This window comes from Monosiga brevicollis, genomic scaffold (genome assembly GCF_000002865.3).
Source record: "Monosiga brevicollis MX1 MONBRscaffold_3 genomic scaffold, whole genome shotgun sequence".
In the NCBI taxonomy this organism is placed as follows: domain Eukaryota; class Choanoflagellata; order Craspedida; family Salpingoecidae; genus Monosiga; species Monosiga brevicollis.
The window spans coordinates 2,568,580-2,582,086 of record NW_001865040.1 but is presented as its reverse complement, the minus strand read 5'-3'; the positions used below and the strand labels follow the sequence as shown (position 1 = coordinate 2,582,086).

Here is a 13,507-nt window from a genome sequence, read left to right as displayed (position 1 = left end):
CTCTCCCTCGCTCTTTGTCTTTGAGAAAAATCTCATGTCAGAACAAACACCAAAAAAAAAAGGCCAACAGCACCATGTATTCCCATCTGGTCACCCACGATAGTACTAGCATGGCCCAACATGGCTTGACTGCGGCGATCGGACGAGAGCCGGTATATTCCACGTGAAATGACCGTTGGCGATGGTTAACGGCTTCAACGGTTTTAAGAAGGCTCTTTTCTGGCATGATGTCCATGGAGCACTTTGAATCGAACGAGTTGTGTGTGAGGTTGAGGCGGAAAACTGGGGCATACAGGCTCGCTCGAATGAATTTTTCTCAGACACTTTTCAATTATTTATTGGGTGCACGTCACTCGTGTGACCCACGCGGCAATCAAGCACGCCATGCCCTGACATCCATCCCATCGCATCTCTGCTTGTTCAAGCAGGCCATGTGGCTTAGGCTCGACAGAGGTGCTCAAAGACTGTGATGCCCGGCTGCAGAAGAGAGTCGGGGAAGTTGTAGGCTGAATCGTGCAGACTAGGCTGTGCCTCGCCCGAGCCTAGCAGCAACAGGGCCCCGCAAGCCTCACTCCCATAGCGCGAGCGTGCATCATTGAGCAGCACGCCAAAGTCTTCAGACCAGCGTGCGGGTTCTGCTGGGTTGACGCAGGCCAGCGAGGCGGCACTGGCGGCATTGACCACCATTTGCACCGCCAGCTCGTCGTTGACGGTAGCTGCAAATGGCTCTACCAGCTCAATGGTATTGTCGAATCCGGCCGCGTGTTCGGCCACAAGATTCCGCACGCGCGTCACCTCTGCTTCGAGGAGAGAATCCTGCTCTGAGCGACAGGTGACTTGCAGAACGGCGTGACCAGGGGCAATGCCGTACGTGGGCTCTCCGACTCGAACATGCGTCAGCGTTGTCATGGTTAGCGGCTCGCCGATCGCCGCGGCGCGCGGGAGATTCTCCATGAGCTTGGCCACAGCAGCAGCCGGGGAGCGCCCGCTCTCGGGACTCGCGGCATGGGCCGTAGCGCCACGAAGGGTGATGCACAAGCCGGTTGATGCGCATGCCATGGTTCCGGGCCGGCAGCCGACCTGGGCCAGCGGATGGCCTGGGTAATTGTGAATGGCAAAGTTGCGAGGAGCCGCAAGAGCCGCCCATCGTGCATCGGCTACGACGGCAGCGGCGCCGAGACCAGTCTCCTCACTTGGCTGAAACAGCAGAGTAACGCGTCGTTGGGGCCGAGTTGCGTGCAGGCGCAGGGCCAGACCTGCGAGACAGCTGGCGTGGCCATCGTGGCCACACGCGTGCATCACGCCCGCGTGTTGCGAGCTCCAGGGGACGTGAGAAGTCTCGGTGATGGGCAGAGCGTCGAGCTCGGCTCGAATCAGTACACCCTGATGCGCTGGCGCCGCTTCGTTATAGATGGCAGCCAATCCCTCACCGCCAAGGCCGCGCACGAGGCGATCGGGAGGCGCGTGCTGGACGAGCCATTCGGCGAGATGAGCGGCCGTGCGCGCTTCCTTTCCCGACACCTCTGGGTGTGCGTGCAGCCACCGCCGCAGCTCCTTGACCCGTTCTGCGTCGTGATCCATCCTTGATACACACTGCCACGGCTTTTTTTCACGCCTTTTCACCCGCGCCGTCGCTCTCCCAGTCGGCTTGACGACCTTGGAAATGACCCATGTGTCGGCGGCCCTGTCAGTCAAAAAACGCTCACTCGTGAATTGTCAGCTTTTTTTATTCTTCTTTTGGATTGCATAACTCGAGGTGTGTCGCCAGTCCAACTTTTTTGGCTTAAAAGCACAACAACGCTCGGCGGGCTCGTGGGGGTCGTCTGTCTTGTGTCTTGCAGATCTCGTTATGCGCGTCGCCTCTCTTGAACCTTGCGCTTGGTGAATGGATGGATCAGCAGAGGCACCTGTGTGGGACTGGTGGCGAGTCGGAGTTTGAGATCATTGGATCATTTTTCCGAGTTGAACTCGACATTCGTACATACATGAGAACATGAAGGCTGGGGCCACCTTATTCGTGGGCAATCTGCCCTTTACAGCAAGTCTGGCCGAGGTGGCACGATGCCTGGTTGCTGCACTCGGTGATCTGGCTGCACCAGCGGATGGCTTTTTGATTGCGGTACGTGCAGTGGTTCACACGCTCAAATGTCTTCAGCACACTCGTGGATTGTTCGCTTACGCCACCCCCTAGGCGGATCATGACAAGACGCTTCCCAAAGGCCGCCTCTTTGTTCGCACTCCGTTTCTCGATGATGATCGATTAAGGGACGCCACTGCTCGTATCACCAGCGCCAAACTTGAAGGTATGCGACTGCCGCATCTGATCAGCAGAGTGCTTTTTACCCGGGAGAGCAGCATGAGCATGGTTGTTGATTACCTGTCTGGTCTGATTGATGTATCAACATGGATGTAATTTTATTATTCACCGCAAAGCCTGCCTCATTGATTGGTGACTTTGACAGGACGTACATTGCGTTGTGACATTGCCAAGGCCTTGCAGCCCGAGGCCCGCTTCCAGGACGGGCATTTGACGCTGGCACGCTTAAGCCCAGCTGCCCCGGAACCGGCAGGACCGGCTTTGGCTAGCCCCGCTCGCAACAGGCCCACCCGTGCCCAAGCGGCACCAAAGGAAAGAAAAGGCAATGACCCGGATGTGCGGCGTATGCCGTTGCAGGAAAGTCCGTATCCAATCGTCGATATTGGAACAAACCTACTGGGAGTGGAGCAGCTGCAGCGTGCACGCGAGCTGAACGTGCAGCCCCTCATCCTAACAGGCACCGACCTAGCGGGCAGTCGCAAGCGCGCAGATTTGGTGCGCCGCCACCCAGGCACCCTGTACAGCACCGCCGGTATCCACCCCCACCAGGCCAAGAGTATGTTGCACCCCTTTCCTCGTCATGCACCAGTCTTGCTCGCGCCTGCGCTGCACCCTACTAGCCGGTGCACGCAGACCGTCGTCGGGACCTGGGTCCGGCGCATCTTCCTTGACTTTTTCCTGACGTCAAAACCGCTTGCTTGCTGGGTCTGCAGCTTTTTCGCCTGCTGTCTTGGAGGAACTGCGGCAACTGGCCCAGATGCCGGGAGTGGTGGCCGTTGGTGAGACGGGCTTGGACTATAACCGCAACTTTTCCAGCCCGGCCCAACAACGAGCCTCCTTCCGCGCCCACGTTGGTCGATCGCCCTGCCTCCCCTTGTTTTCTCGTTGCTGTGATGACACGCCTGTGGTCGTGAGGCAATGATGCATCCGGATGTATCCCAACGCTGCGCCTTTATGCCGTTTTAGGTACAACTCGCGGCTGAGCTGGACCTCCCATTATTCTGCCATGAGCGCGAGGCGCATGCTGACTTTGTGGCAGTCCTGGACGAATTCCCTCGCCTGCCCCCGGTCATTGTACACTGCTTCACGGGTGAGCGACCCGAGCTACATGATTACGTGCAGCGCGGCTATTACATTGGCGTCACGGGGTACCTTGGCATGCAACGCCGCGGAGCGGCCTTGCGTGAGTTTCTGGCGGCCGAGGTTCCTCTTGAACGCTTAATGATCGAGACGGACGCTCCCTACATGGCCCCAGACGCGGCGCGACCACACATTGGACGCAATAACGCGCCCTTTACCCTCCCCTTGGTGCTGGACGTTGTGGCCCTGCTCTATGGGATGGATCGAGCAGACACGGCCCGCCGTCTGACCCAGACCACTGTAGAGGTGTTTCGTCTGCAGGCCGTTCACCAGTCCTGATCGAAACGTGTTCATAAAAAAAGCTGCAATTAATTACCTCCTCTTTCTTGACTGCCAACTTTCAGAGGCAACGGCGGGTGGCCTTCCCGCATTGAGCCGGAGCGAGCGATGCACTAAATTTTCTTTTTATCCTTACCTCGCGCTTTGTCCTTTTCTCTCTTTTCTTTTCTCTTTCTCTCTCTTTCTCTCTCTCTATTTTTGCTCTCTCTATTTTTGCTCTCTCGCGAAATTTTGAAAAACGAAATTTTTTTTTCTTCACAAATTTCAAATCTCGTGTGTTGTGTTCGCCAGCACGTCCTCCTTTTGGGGGTAGGCAGGTTTGAGGTCTGAGGTGTGGACGTGGACGGGCGCGCACAGAGACGAAGCAACTCTCCAAAAGAGTTGGCAGCTAGTGGGACCCACGGGTCATGGCCAGCGAAATAGGAGCCGGCTTGGGCGCGCCGCCGCCGTCGAGCATCAGCAGCAGTGGCGCACCAGCCGGTCTCGTGGTGGCATGCGTCTTCAACGACGCGCTGCATCAGGTTCAGGTGGCCATCTTGCCTGCGGCGCTGGTCCTCAAGATTCAGGACGACGTCACGGGCGAGGAATGGACTGGCTCGTTTACAACCGCCTACGTGGAGGACATGACGGCCCGCACGGGCAATTTCAAATCCTTCACGACTTTTACTGCCATGCTCACGCGCAGCCTCTCTCACCCGACTCCTCAGCTTCAGCTACACTGGCTGACGTATCGCGCCCTGCAGCGCCTTCGCTCCCAGCCCGCGCCCAGTGAGCCTGAGCTGGCCTCTTTTGAAAGCAGCCAAGGGCTCGACGCTGCCGATCCCACGGCCTCGCGCCGCTATTTGATTTTAACCTACACATCTGAGTTTGATCGCACCCACTACCCGCTCCCCCTCGAGTGTGCTGCCCCACCCACAGTCGGTGCCCTGGCCGCCCGGTTGCGCCACTTGCACCATGATAATCAGCAACTACGCCAAGCCCTGGACGCAGCCCGTTCACAGCCGACGCCGCCTCCCACTGAGCACCCTGATGCACCGGCCAACAAGGGCGCCTCTAAAGACTCCCCGCTGACTGCCATTGTCGAGGCCCAAATGCAAGAAATCGATGAACTGCGCCAGATCATCTCACAGCAGCGCACAGATCTGGAAGCACTTCATCAGACCGTAGCCCAGCGTCCGCGGGGCCCTTCAGCGCAGGATCTAGACATGCTCCGCACGATGATTTCTCAGCTCGAGCATGATCTACTCGAGCAGAAGAATCGCCACCAGAGCCTGGTCGCCGGCAAGAACACCCAATTACAGCGACTCCGCGCAGAGCTTGAAGCCGTCTCTGCCAATGAACGGGCTCTCCAACTCAAGTGCCGCAACCTCAGTGCCCAGCTGCACGCCCGCTCTGCTTCAACGCCGCAACGCCGCTCCAACCCCGTTGGGTCCACCGGCAAAGCGCCCGCATCTGGCCCTCGTCCTCGTGCTGCTGCTGTTGAGGAGCGCCGAGCTTCTGCCTCGCGCAGTCGCTCCGCATCGCGCCCTGCAAACACACGCCAAGCCGCCTCAACCGGTAAGTTACACAAGCGTTTGTCTGTCTGTTGTTAGTCGGTTTCACCTGCAGCCTGCTCGCTCGGATTCCACCATACCCTGTCTATCTGCTCTCATACCCACACTTTGCGGCCCTGCCTTGTTAGAGCCGCGGGGACGAGATCGCAGTCGCAGTCGAAGCGTGTCCGTGCATGATCGTGCAGTCAGCCGCACCGGTGCGGCGCGACAGAGCACACCCTCGCGTCGCACTCGCTCCGCCTCGCCTCGCCCCCGCTTTGACCCCACCGCATATGTTAAGGAGCGGCAGGCTAAAATCGAGGTAAGACTCTTGGCGCCAATGGCACCTGGCATGGCAATGCACACCTGTGTTAGTTTGATGCGCTTGCAACGACCGCGCTGGTAGGCTCAACGACAAAGGCGGACGGCTGCAGACGAGCAGCGGCGAGGGCGGTCCCCGTCCCCCGCTCCGCGAAGTCGGACTGCCTCGTTTAGGGGGCCCAGTCGCGGTTCGAGCCGCTCCTCCTCTGTGCACCGTGCGTCGCGTGGCCCAAGCCGCTCACCAAGTGTCTCGGCTCGGGGTCGCCGCCATGATGATGGGTATGTGCTTGTGATCCTAGCGCGCGAGTGCGCTTTTTATCGTTCTGGCCATCTCATGGCTCGGCGGTGTACACCTGATGACCAACAGGCCGCGGCATGGGGCACGGCCTGCCCGTTCGCCGTCCTTTGATTACAGCTTCAAGCGCCGAGAGCAAGGTATGAGACCCACGCACGACAAGGCTCGGCTTTCTGTCAATTACGCTTTCATGGGTAGCATTTTTTTTCATTTGGGTATTTGAGATCTCCGCCTCCTTACACTATCCTCGCGGGGACCCATGTTGTATGGCACCGGGTGGCAGGCGCGGACACGAGTGCCCCTCAACCTGATATTGCCGAGATTGATCGGCGCCTGCAAGCACTCCAGGCTTATTTAAATCAATCGTCATAGAGCGGTCACATGCGGGCCGCGCGTCCAGCGCACCCGCAAGGCCTCCCTTATGAGAGGGGCCACGGGCAGAGAGAAGGAGGTTTATTCATGAGAACCAGCCCTTGGGCTTGGCTTGTTCTTCTCTCAGAGCCTGATGCTGCTCCTCGAGCTCTGTGAGCCGAGTCAGGATCTGAAATTGCAGCTGGTTCTGCACCTCAAGTTGCTCAATCCGTTCGTTTGCCGCATCCAGATCGTGCCGCAGCGATGCCAGCTGCTGATTCTGAATAGCTTCTTTCCGAGCGGATTTGGTTGAACTGGTATTATACTCAAGGACCATCAAGGCCGTGGCCACGCTGTGCGCCGGCACAACAAAGAAGTGTGAAGGATTGAGGGCGTGCACCGCGTTGTGCTCGTGGGGGAGGGGAGTGCGTGGCCAGGTTCAAGGCAAGCGACCCTTACCTGTAAATAAAGGCTTCACCAAGGAATTCTGCACCATATTCCGTAGCACCTGCAAACAACTCGCGCAAAAAGTTCAGAGTGATTGGTAAGGTCACGGGACAGCCATGACAATGACCGAGTGCTTGCCAATAAACACGTACCAGCAGCATCAAGTGGGGTGACTTCCTTGCGGGAGCTGCCGAGGGTCAGGCGGCGTAGCCGCACACCAACCCAATGCGTCACTGCGAGCGCAAACATGTGAACAGAGTCAGTGGTGGACCGATTGGTTTGATGGGGCCGGCAAGCCATTGCCAACCTTGGCCGACGGGAATCAGGAATCGGTTGCGAAAGACGCCGTGCTGTTTGGCCTGGTCCTGTCGACGAACGCATCAAGGTGGTGAGCATGGCGGCTGATAAAGCATCTGTTTCGGTGCACCTCCCGTGACACGGGAGTGCATTCCATCGGGGCGATGATAGAGGGGACGACGTTGAGGGAGCCCTGACCTTGAGCAGCTTGGAAACAGGCTTTGAGAGCGTGCGCACTGTCAGCGCCAGAATCTTGCCCAAAGGTAGTGCCGCCATGGCGCCACTGGATACAGCTCGGCTTTCCTTCTGCAATTCCAGCAGAGACCAAAGAAAACCACGAGGCAAGACCAGCCAGAACAGCCAGACAAATAGACGGACTGCACCGCCCTCGTTCGCCCCCTAAAATAATAAAATAAAGCCAGCAGCTCAGCTCACAGCTCACACAGTTGACTGATTTCCGTTCTTGCACAAAAACAAAATTCGAGAATTGCAGTTTAAAATGGCGGACAAGATGTTGTCATTCTTTTTTGTTTTATAGGGTTGCATGTGATCAAACGATGATCTGGGTGGCGCGCACAGGAAAGGGCGGCAAGGCGCAGGACGTGCCAAATCATTAGTTCTCTTGGATTTTCAACAGGCGTTCAACTGGTACAAACACCAGCTGTACATGCATCAAGGACTGGAGCAACAGGCAGGAAACACAAAGCACAGAGCGCGCACAGCACCAGCGAGAGGGAGGTGGCTGTGGGCATCATTAAAGAGGCGCCCGAATCACGCTCGCTACACAACAAATGGAGTAAAGGAGTTAGGAAATCATAAAGATCAGGTCCAAGTTCTTGAGACCGGTCCCGACATAGACGTGGCCGAAGATGGGCGATGAGATGCCGTGATAAAACACGGCACCAGGCCAAACAACGCTGCGAAGGACGGCGACGGTGGCCCCCTTTTGATACTGTATGCTCCAGCAGCGCTTCACAGAACATGCCAACCGGTGAGTCAAGCTGCCGCTTCACCTCCTCCCATAGTGCCTGCCCGACATTTGAAAAAGTATCTGTCTGCCAGGCCACCCATATGCCGCCCATCTGCCACAGGATGACGAGCAAGCGCACCTTGGGAATGTCGTCCGCCAACGAATCCAAAAAGTCAAGGGCCGGGTCCAATTTGGCCTGAACATGTGGCCAATGAGCCAGCAAGCGCATTGGGTGCCAGTGAGAGAGCGCGCGTGTGTACGAGGAGAGGCGACCCGATATGCGAGTGAGCAAGCCATGTACACGATCAAGCCGGTGATGCAGCGTACCAGCTGAAGGTTGGTCTTCATTTTTAGTGTTTCGGGCTCACGGCAATGCATGTAGTTGTCAATCTTGCCGGCGTCTTGGAACGACAGGCCCGAAAAGGTGTGCGATTTTTCAATCTTGTCGCCCGGTGTCTGATTGCGGTTGCATCAAAAATAGCAACAAGGACAGGATCAACAAGTGAGGTGACAGGCTCAAGACCTGAATGTGGGATTGCCAGCAGTTGTGCGTCCACGCATCGAACAGACAATGGTCCACCGACCTTGCGGTAAGCGCCGCGCGGCACAACGCGAGCAGCCTGGTCAATCAAGTGAATGACAGCGGCCAGACGCTTCTCCTCGCTCAGCGTAGTGGTCACAATGACCGTGTTGTCTGACTTGGTCTCCTCCTTACGCAAGCTCGCCACCTAAGACACAACGGTAGTGCCGATCCGGCAATGAGCTCAAAATATGAAGCGAGTCCAAGTGCCAGAAGCGGAAGGGCGGGCCTCTTGTCCTCCAAAGCCACGCACATCAATGGGCAGCTCGGGCCGCTCTTCATCGGGTGCGGGACCGGGCTCCTGAACCGTGTACTCGTGTGATGGGTTGCCTGTGAAGCGAGTTGTCAGGCCTTGTGCCGACGCAATCAGGACAGGGTGGACATCGGCGACGTGCGCCCACTTGATGCAGTCCAAGCTATCGGGATGGCGGGGTGAAAAACGATGAGGGAAAAGGGTGCTCCTGGCATTCTGTTCCAAAGGGCCACTCATAAAGACACCAGCCCGTGACCAGCATGGATTCTCCTGGCTCGCTTCTGTTGAACATGGGGGCAAAGCAAAGTGCAGAGGCGACGGGGGAGTACCTCATAAAGTTCTTGCGCTGGAAGGGATCCTGGTTGTAGCCCTGGGCAATATAGTAGTCGGCGGTGAGGCCTTGAATCTTGCCCCAGTAGGTCATGTGCTCCAGCTTCTCTGCATGCTGGAGAAGCACTAGCGAGGTTTGCAGCGCCACCCGCTTTTCCGTGCTCAGCACGATGCCATTGCTGGCCACATAGTCCAGTCCCAGAGAAAGCTGCTGCAGGTCCATGGCCCGCGGTTGTGCTCTGTCTCCTCTCCCTCAAACTTCCGACTCGAGTCTCCAGAGACCGATCAAAGAAAGCGTGCGGCGTCCGCTACTCTCACTCGCTGTTGCCGTCGTCCCCACGCCTGTATCAACGCGGCCGCAAATCGCTGGTCAGACAAGCCCTCGCCGCCGATCCACTCAGTCAGCTGTGCAGCTTGCTCGGAAGAATAGAAACTGAGCAGCGTTTGTGACCCAGAAAATGCCGTCGCCAAGGCCACGAAATAACTGAATCAATCCCGCTGCTGATAATCCCCTCAAAACAATAGTCCAATCCCGTTCCCTCACAACCCAGCAACAAGTGTGATCTTGATCCACTTTGACTCTTGATATTGTAAAAGTGTGTTTCAAGTCATACTTTACTGGTCGGTAGCCTGCGGACGTGGAGGCCGCTACTTCCCGACCAAGTGTGAGTGCTCTCTCCGTGAACGACCAAGTGTAAGTGCTCTCAGTGAACGCAACGAATGTGCCACACATGCAAATGGCAGCCGGGTCCCAAGTTGCCTGAGGTGCAAGTGTGCTGGGCAGAACTGGTGGGAATACCTCCAAGGAGGATCATCGCAGCAGTTGTGCCCCGGGGGACTCTGTCTGCCCCCCATTTGAAATACTTGATGCACAGAGAGAGAGAGAGAGAGAGAGAGGATTGGCCGCATAGATGTGTCGACGTCAGCTCCTCGATCTGGATCGCGGTGTTGTCACTGCACGGTCCCACTGCTGGCCCAATGGCATCCATGTCATGGCAATTTGTATGCCAGTGCTGCACTGAAACAGGCTCTCTGAATTGTATCCTTGTGTGCTCCATACATCTGCGGGCACAATGTGTGGCGAGAGACTGTCCTCACGGGGTCTCTGACCTGGTCTGTGCGCTTACACCTGCTTAGGGCCGGACCCCCCGGACCAACAACCCACCGCTGCCCCGATCTAGCCCCTCTTTCCGCCCACCGTCGTGATGGCCCAGCAACAAATGTCCTACCAGGACTGGATCAATGCCTGTGAGGATACGGATGGCATTCGCTTCTCTTGGAACGTCTTCCCCTCGAGCCGCATTGAAGCGACTCGCATGGTGCGTGGCTTTGACCCGGCCCACAACTAGCGAGCCATAACATGCGGTGCTTTGGCACTCGTAGCACACAACCGCTCATATCAACTTCTCTTGCCGCTTTGACATGCTGCTGTTTGCCGAAAATCCTGACCTCGCATGGTGCTGCTTGGTGGTGTGATCAAAGGTGGTGCCCGTGTCGTGCCTGTTCACGCCGCTGAAGGAGCGCCCGCAACTGCCGCCAGTGCTCTACGAGCCCGTAACCTGCTCGCGCCAAACCTGCCGTGCCATCCTCAACCCACTGTGCCACGTGGACTTCCAGACGGCCACCCCGTTCTGGGTGTGTTCCATCTGCAGCCAGCGCAATGCATTCCCCCGCCATTACAAGAACATTAGCCCACAGCACCTGCCGGCCGAGTTGGTGCCCCAGTTCTCGACCATCGAGTACACCCTTCAGCGCCAAGCCACCGTGCCGCCCGTCTTTCTCTTCGTGATGGACCTTTGCATGGACGAGGAAGATCTGCAGGCGCTCAAGGAGTCCCTTGTCATGTCGCTCAGCCTTCTGCCTCAAAACGCCCTTGTGGGCCTCATTACGTTTGGCACTACCGTGCAGGTGCGCCTTGCAACCGCCGCTGATGAGCTCTTGTGAAAATCGGCTCCTCATGCTGTCACCTTTTTCGCTTCCCCCCGTGTCCCCCTCCAATTCCCACCGACCACAGCTCCACGAGCTCTCGGCGCAGGGCGTGTCAAAGTCGTACGTCTTCCGTGGTACCAAGGAAATCACTGCCAAACAGATCCAGGAGTTGCTGGGTCTGAACCCGGGGCAAGCCCCGCGCCCAGCCGCCGGAGGCCCCGCTGGTCAACCTGCCAACGGCGCCGCTCGCTTTCTCCAGACGGTCAGCGAGTGTGACATGGCCCTGACCGAGATCATTGAAGAACTGCAGCCCGACCCCTGGCCCGTGGCCCAGGGCAAGCGCCCGCAGCGATCCACCGGTGCCGCCCTCAGCGTCGCTGTCAGCCTCATGGAATCGACCTACCCCAACACGGCTGGTCGCATCATGACGTTTATGGCCGGTCCGCCCACTCACGGCATCGGTCAGGTGGCTACGGACGACTACAAAGACACCATCCGCACCCACCACGACATCTTCAAGGACACGAGCAATGCCAAATTCGTCAAAAAGTCTTCCAAGTACTTTATGGACCTGGCGCAGCGCGCCGCCAAGAACGGACACATTATTGACATTTACGCGTGTGCCTTTGATCAGACTGGTCTGATGGAGATGCGCTTTTGCACCAACTTTACAGGGTGAGTGGGTGTTTGGCCCCCTTCGTATATATTTTTTTTTCTTTCTTTTTTTTTTTTTCTTCTTTCCTTTTCTCTTTTTTCTGTCCCTCTTTTGCTCGTTCTCACGCTTTTCTCATTCATTCGGCTCTCACATCTCGGTTGTTGATTTGTTATGTGTGCTCCTGTGGGTGGTTGTGTGACGATGACGTGCGATAGCGGTCACATGATCATGGGTGACTCGTTCAATACGTCGCTGTTCAAGCAAACCTTTCAGCGCGTTTTCAGCAAAGACACGTCGGGCAACTACAACATGGCCTTCAACGCCACGTTTGAAGTCAAGGTGCCCGCGCAGCTCAAGGTCTGCGGCATGATTGGCCCTTGCATTTCCAATGAATCCAAAAACGCCTCGGTCAGCGAGCAGGAGATTGGCGTCGGCAACACCACTGCGTGGAAGATTGCTGGCCTGGACAACAACACCACCCTCTCGGTCTTCTTTGAAGTGGCCAATCAGCCCGGTCAAGCCATTCCCCAGGGCCAGCGCGCCAACATCCAGTTTATTACCCACTATCAGCACCCCGATGGTACTATGCGTCTGCGCGTCACCACCGTGGCCCGCAACTGGGCCGACGTGGCCATCAACAAGCAAATGATTGCTGCTGGCTTTGACCAGGAAGCCTCGGCAGTCCTCATGGCTCGACTGGCGGCCGTTCGGTGCGAGACTGAGGACGCCGCTGATGTCCTCCGCTGGATCGATCGCATGCTGATTCGTCTTTGCCAAAAGTTTGGCGAGTACCGCCCTGAGGATCCCAGCTCCTTTGCGCTGCAGTCCAACTTTACTCTCTACCCGCAGTTTATGTTCCATCTGCGCCGCAGCCAGTTTTTGCAAGTCTTCAACAACAGCCCCGATGAAACGGCGTACTACCGCAACAAGCTCACCAAGGAGGACTGCATCAATAGTCTCACCATGATTCAGCCCACGCTGACCGCCTATGCCTTCAACCAGGAGCCCGAACCCGTGCTGCTCGACTCTTCCAGGTGTGTTGGCCGATGACTGCTTTGGCAACCTTTTGCCTGCTGTCTGCGCGCACGAGTGACTCTCACCACATCCCCTCTCGCTTTGCTGTGTAGCATTACGGAGGAGCGCATTCTGTTGTTGGATGCCTTCTTTCAGATTGTCATTTTCCATGGCGATACCATCGCCAATTGGCGCAAGGCCGGCTTTCACGAGCAGCCTGAGCACGAGGCTTTCCGCCAGTTGCTCAAGGCGCCGCGCGAGGACGCGCAGGAGATTTTGCTGACGCGCTTCCCCATGCCGCGTTACGTTGACTGTGATCAGGGTAGCTCTCAGGCTCGCTTCCTCCTCTCCAAGGTCAATCCCTCGCACACCCACAACAACATGTACTCCCAAGACGGCGGTGCTGCCGTGTTCACTGATGATGTCAGTCTGCAAGTCTTCATGGAGCACCTCAAGAAGCTGGCAGTAGTCAAGACTTCATAGAGAAGCGCCAGGAATTTGAAACTGTTTTTGACTCTTGATTGTGTCCTTTTTCTTTCTTTCTTCTTTCTTTGCCTCGACTCTTCCTGCTCGAATCAAGCGTGCCTTGATCGTTGACCGATTGGGAGGCGTGGGATTGCTTGTGCTCCGCTGCTGGCAAAAGGCTCCAGTCATGTCCACATGCTGGCCGTTGACTTTACCATTCATCCAAAAGCCAATCGATAAAAAATTGCAGTTCCTGGAGCAGCCCTCTTGCTCTGCTTGTCCTCCACCAGACTCATGCAACCCATTCAGACATCGTTGGGGCTCTCTCTCCC

At 57.0% G+C, this 13,507-nt stretch overlaps 6 protein-coding genes across 6 annotated transcripts; 3 read left to right on the top strand and 3 right to left on the bottom strand.

Annotated features, from left to right (window-relative positions):
- Positions 1-349: 349 nt before the first annotated feature.
- MONBRDRAFT_36062 (uncharacterized protein) lies at positions 350-1,653 on the bottom strand. Its single transcript, XM_001743183.1, has one exon. The coding sequence runs from the start codon at positions 1,579-1,581 to the stop codon at positions 439-441; it is 1,143 nt and encodes a 380-aa protein (XP_001743235.1). The 5' UTR covers positions 1,582-1,653; the 3' UTR covers positions 350-438.
- A 1,009-nt stretch (positions 1,654-2,662) lies between these two features.
- MONBRDRAFT_17838 (uncharacterized protein) lies at positions 2,663-3,736 on the top strand (the record flags this gene model as incomplete). Its single annotated transcript, XM_001743502.1, has 3 exons — positions 2,663-2,873; positions 3,031-3,167; positions 3,284-3,736. The coding sequence occupies 3 exons, from the start codon at positions 2,663-2,665 to the stop codon at positions 3,734-3,736; spliced, it is 801 nt and encodes a 266-aa protein (XP_001743554.1).
- A 407-nt stretch (positions 3,737-4,143) lies between these two features.
- Positions 4,144-6,107, top strand: MONBRDRAFT_23252 (uncharacterized protein; the record flags this gene model as incomplete). The annotated part of the gene is made up of 3 exons (XM_001743501.1): positions 4,144-5,293; positions 5,418-5,670; positions 6,005-6,107. 3 exons carry the CDS (start codon positions 4,144-4,146, stop codon positions 6,105-6,107), a joined length of 1,506 nt encoding a protein of 501 aa, XP_001743553.1.
- Positions 6,108-6,341: 234 nt separating this feature from the next.
- MONBRDRAFT_23251 (uncharacterized protein) lies at positions 6,342-7,255 on the bottom strand (the record flags this gene model as incomplete). The annotated part of the gene is made up of 5 exons (XM_001743182.1): positions 6,342-6,588; positions 6,695-6,743; positions 6,835-6,915; positions 6,990-7,047; positions 7,178-7,255. The coding sequence occupies 5 exons, from the start codon at positions 7,253-7,255 to the stop codon at positions 6,342-6,344; spliced, it is 513 nt and encodes a 170-aa protein (XP_001743234.1).
- Positions 7,256-7,784: 529 nt separating this feature from the next.
- On the bottom strand, positions 7,785-9,335 carry MONBRDRAFT_23250 (uncharacterized protein; the record flags this gene model as incomplete). Its single annotated transcript, XM_001743181.1, has 6 exons — positions 7,785-7,949; positions 8,089-8,145; positions 8,277-8,405; positions 8,534-8,677; positions 8,837-8,945; positions 9,112-9,335. 6 exons carry the CDS (start codon positions 9,333-9,335, stop codon positions 7,785-7,787), a joined length of 828 nt encoding a protein of 275 aa, XP_001743233.1.
- Positions 9,336-10,249: 914 nt separating this feature from the next.
- Positions 10,250-13,423, top strand: MONBRDRAFT_34958 (uncharacterized protein). Its single transcript, XM_001743500.1, has 5 exons — positions 10,250-10,431; positions 10,595-11,020; positions 11,127-11,716; positions 11,912-12,730; positions 12,824-13,423. The coding sequence occupies exons 1-5, from the start codon at positions 10,318-10,320 to the stop codon at positions 13,191-13,193; spliced, it is 2,319 nt and encodes a 772-aa protein (XP_001743552.1). The 5' UTR covers positions 10,250-10,317; the 3' UTR covers positions 13,194-13,423.
- Positions 13,424-13,507: the final 84 nt, after the last annotated feature.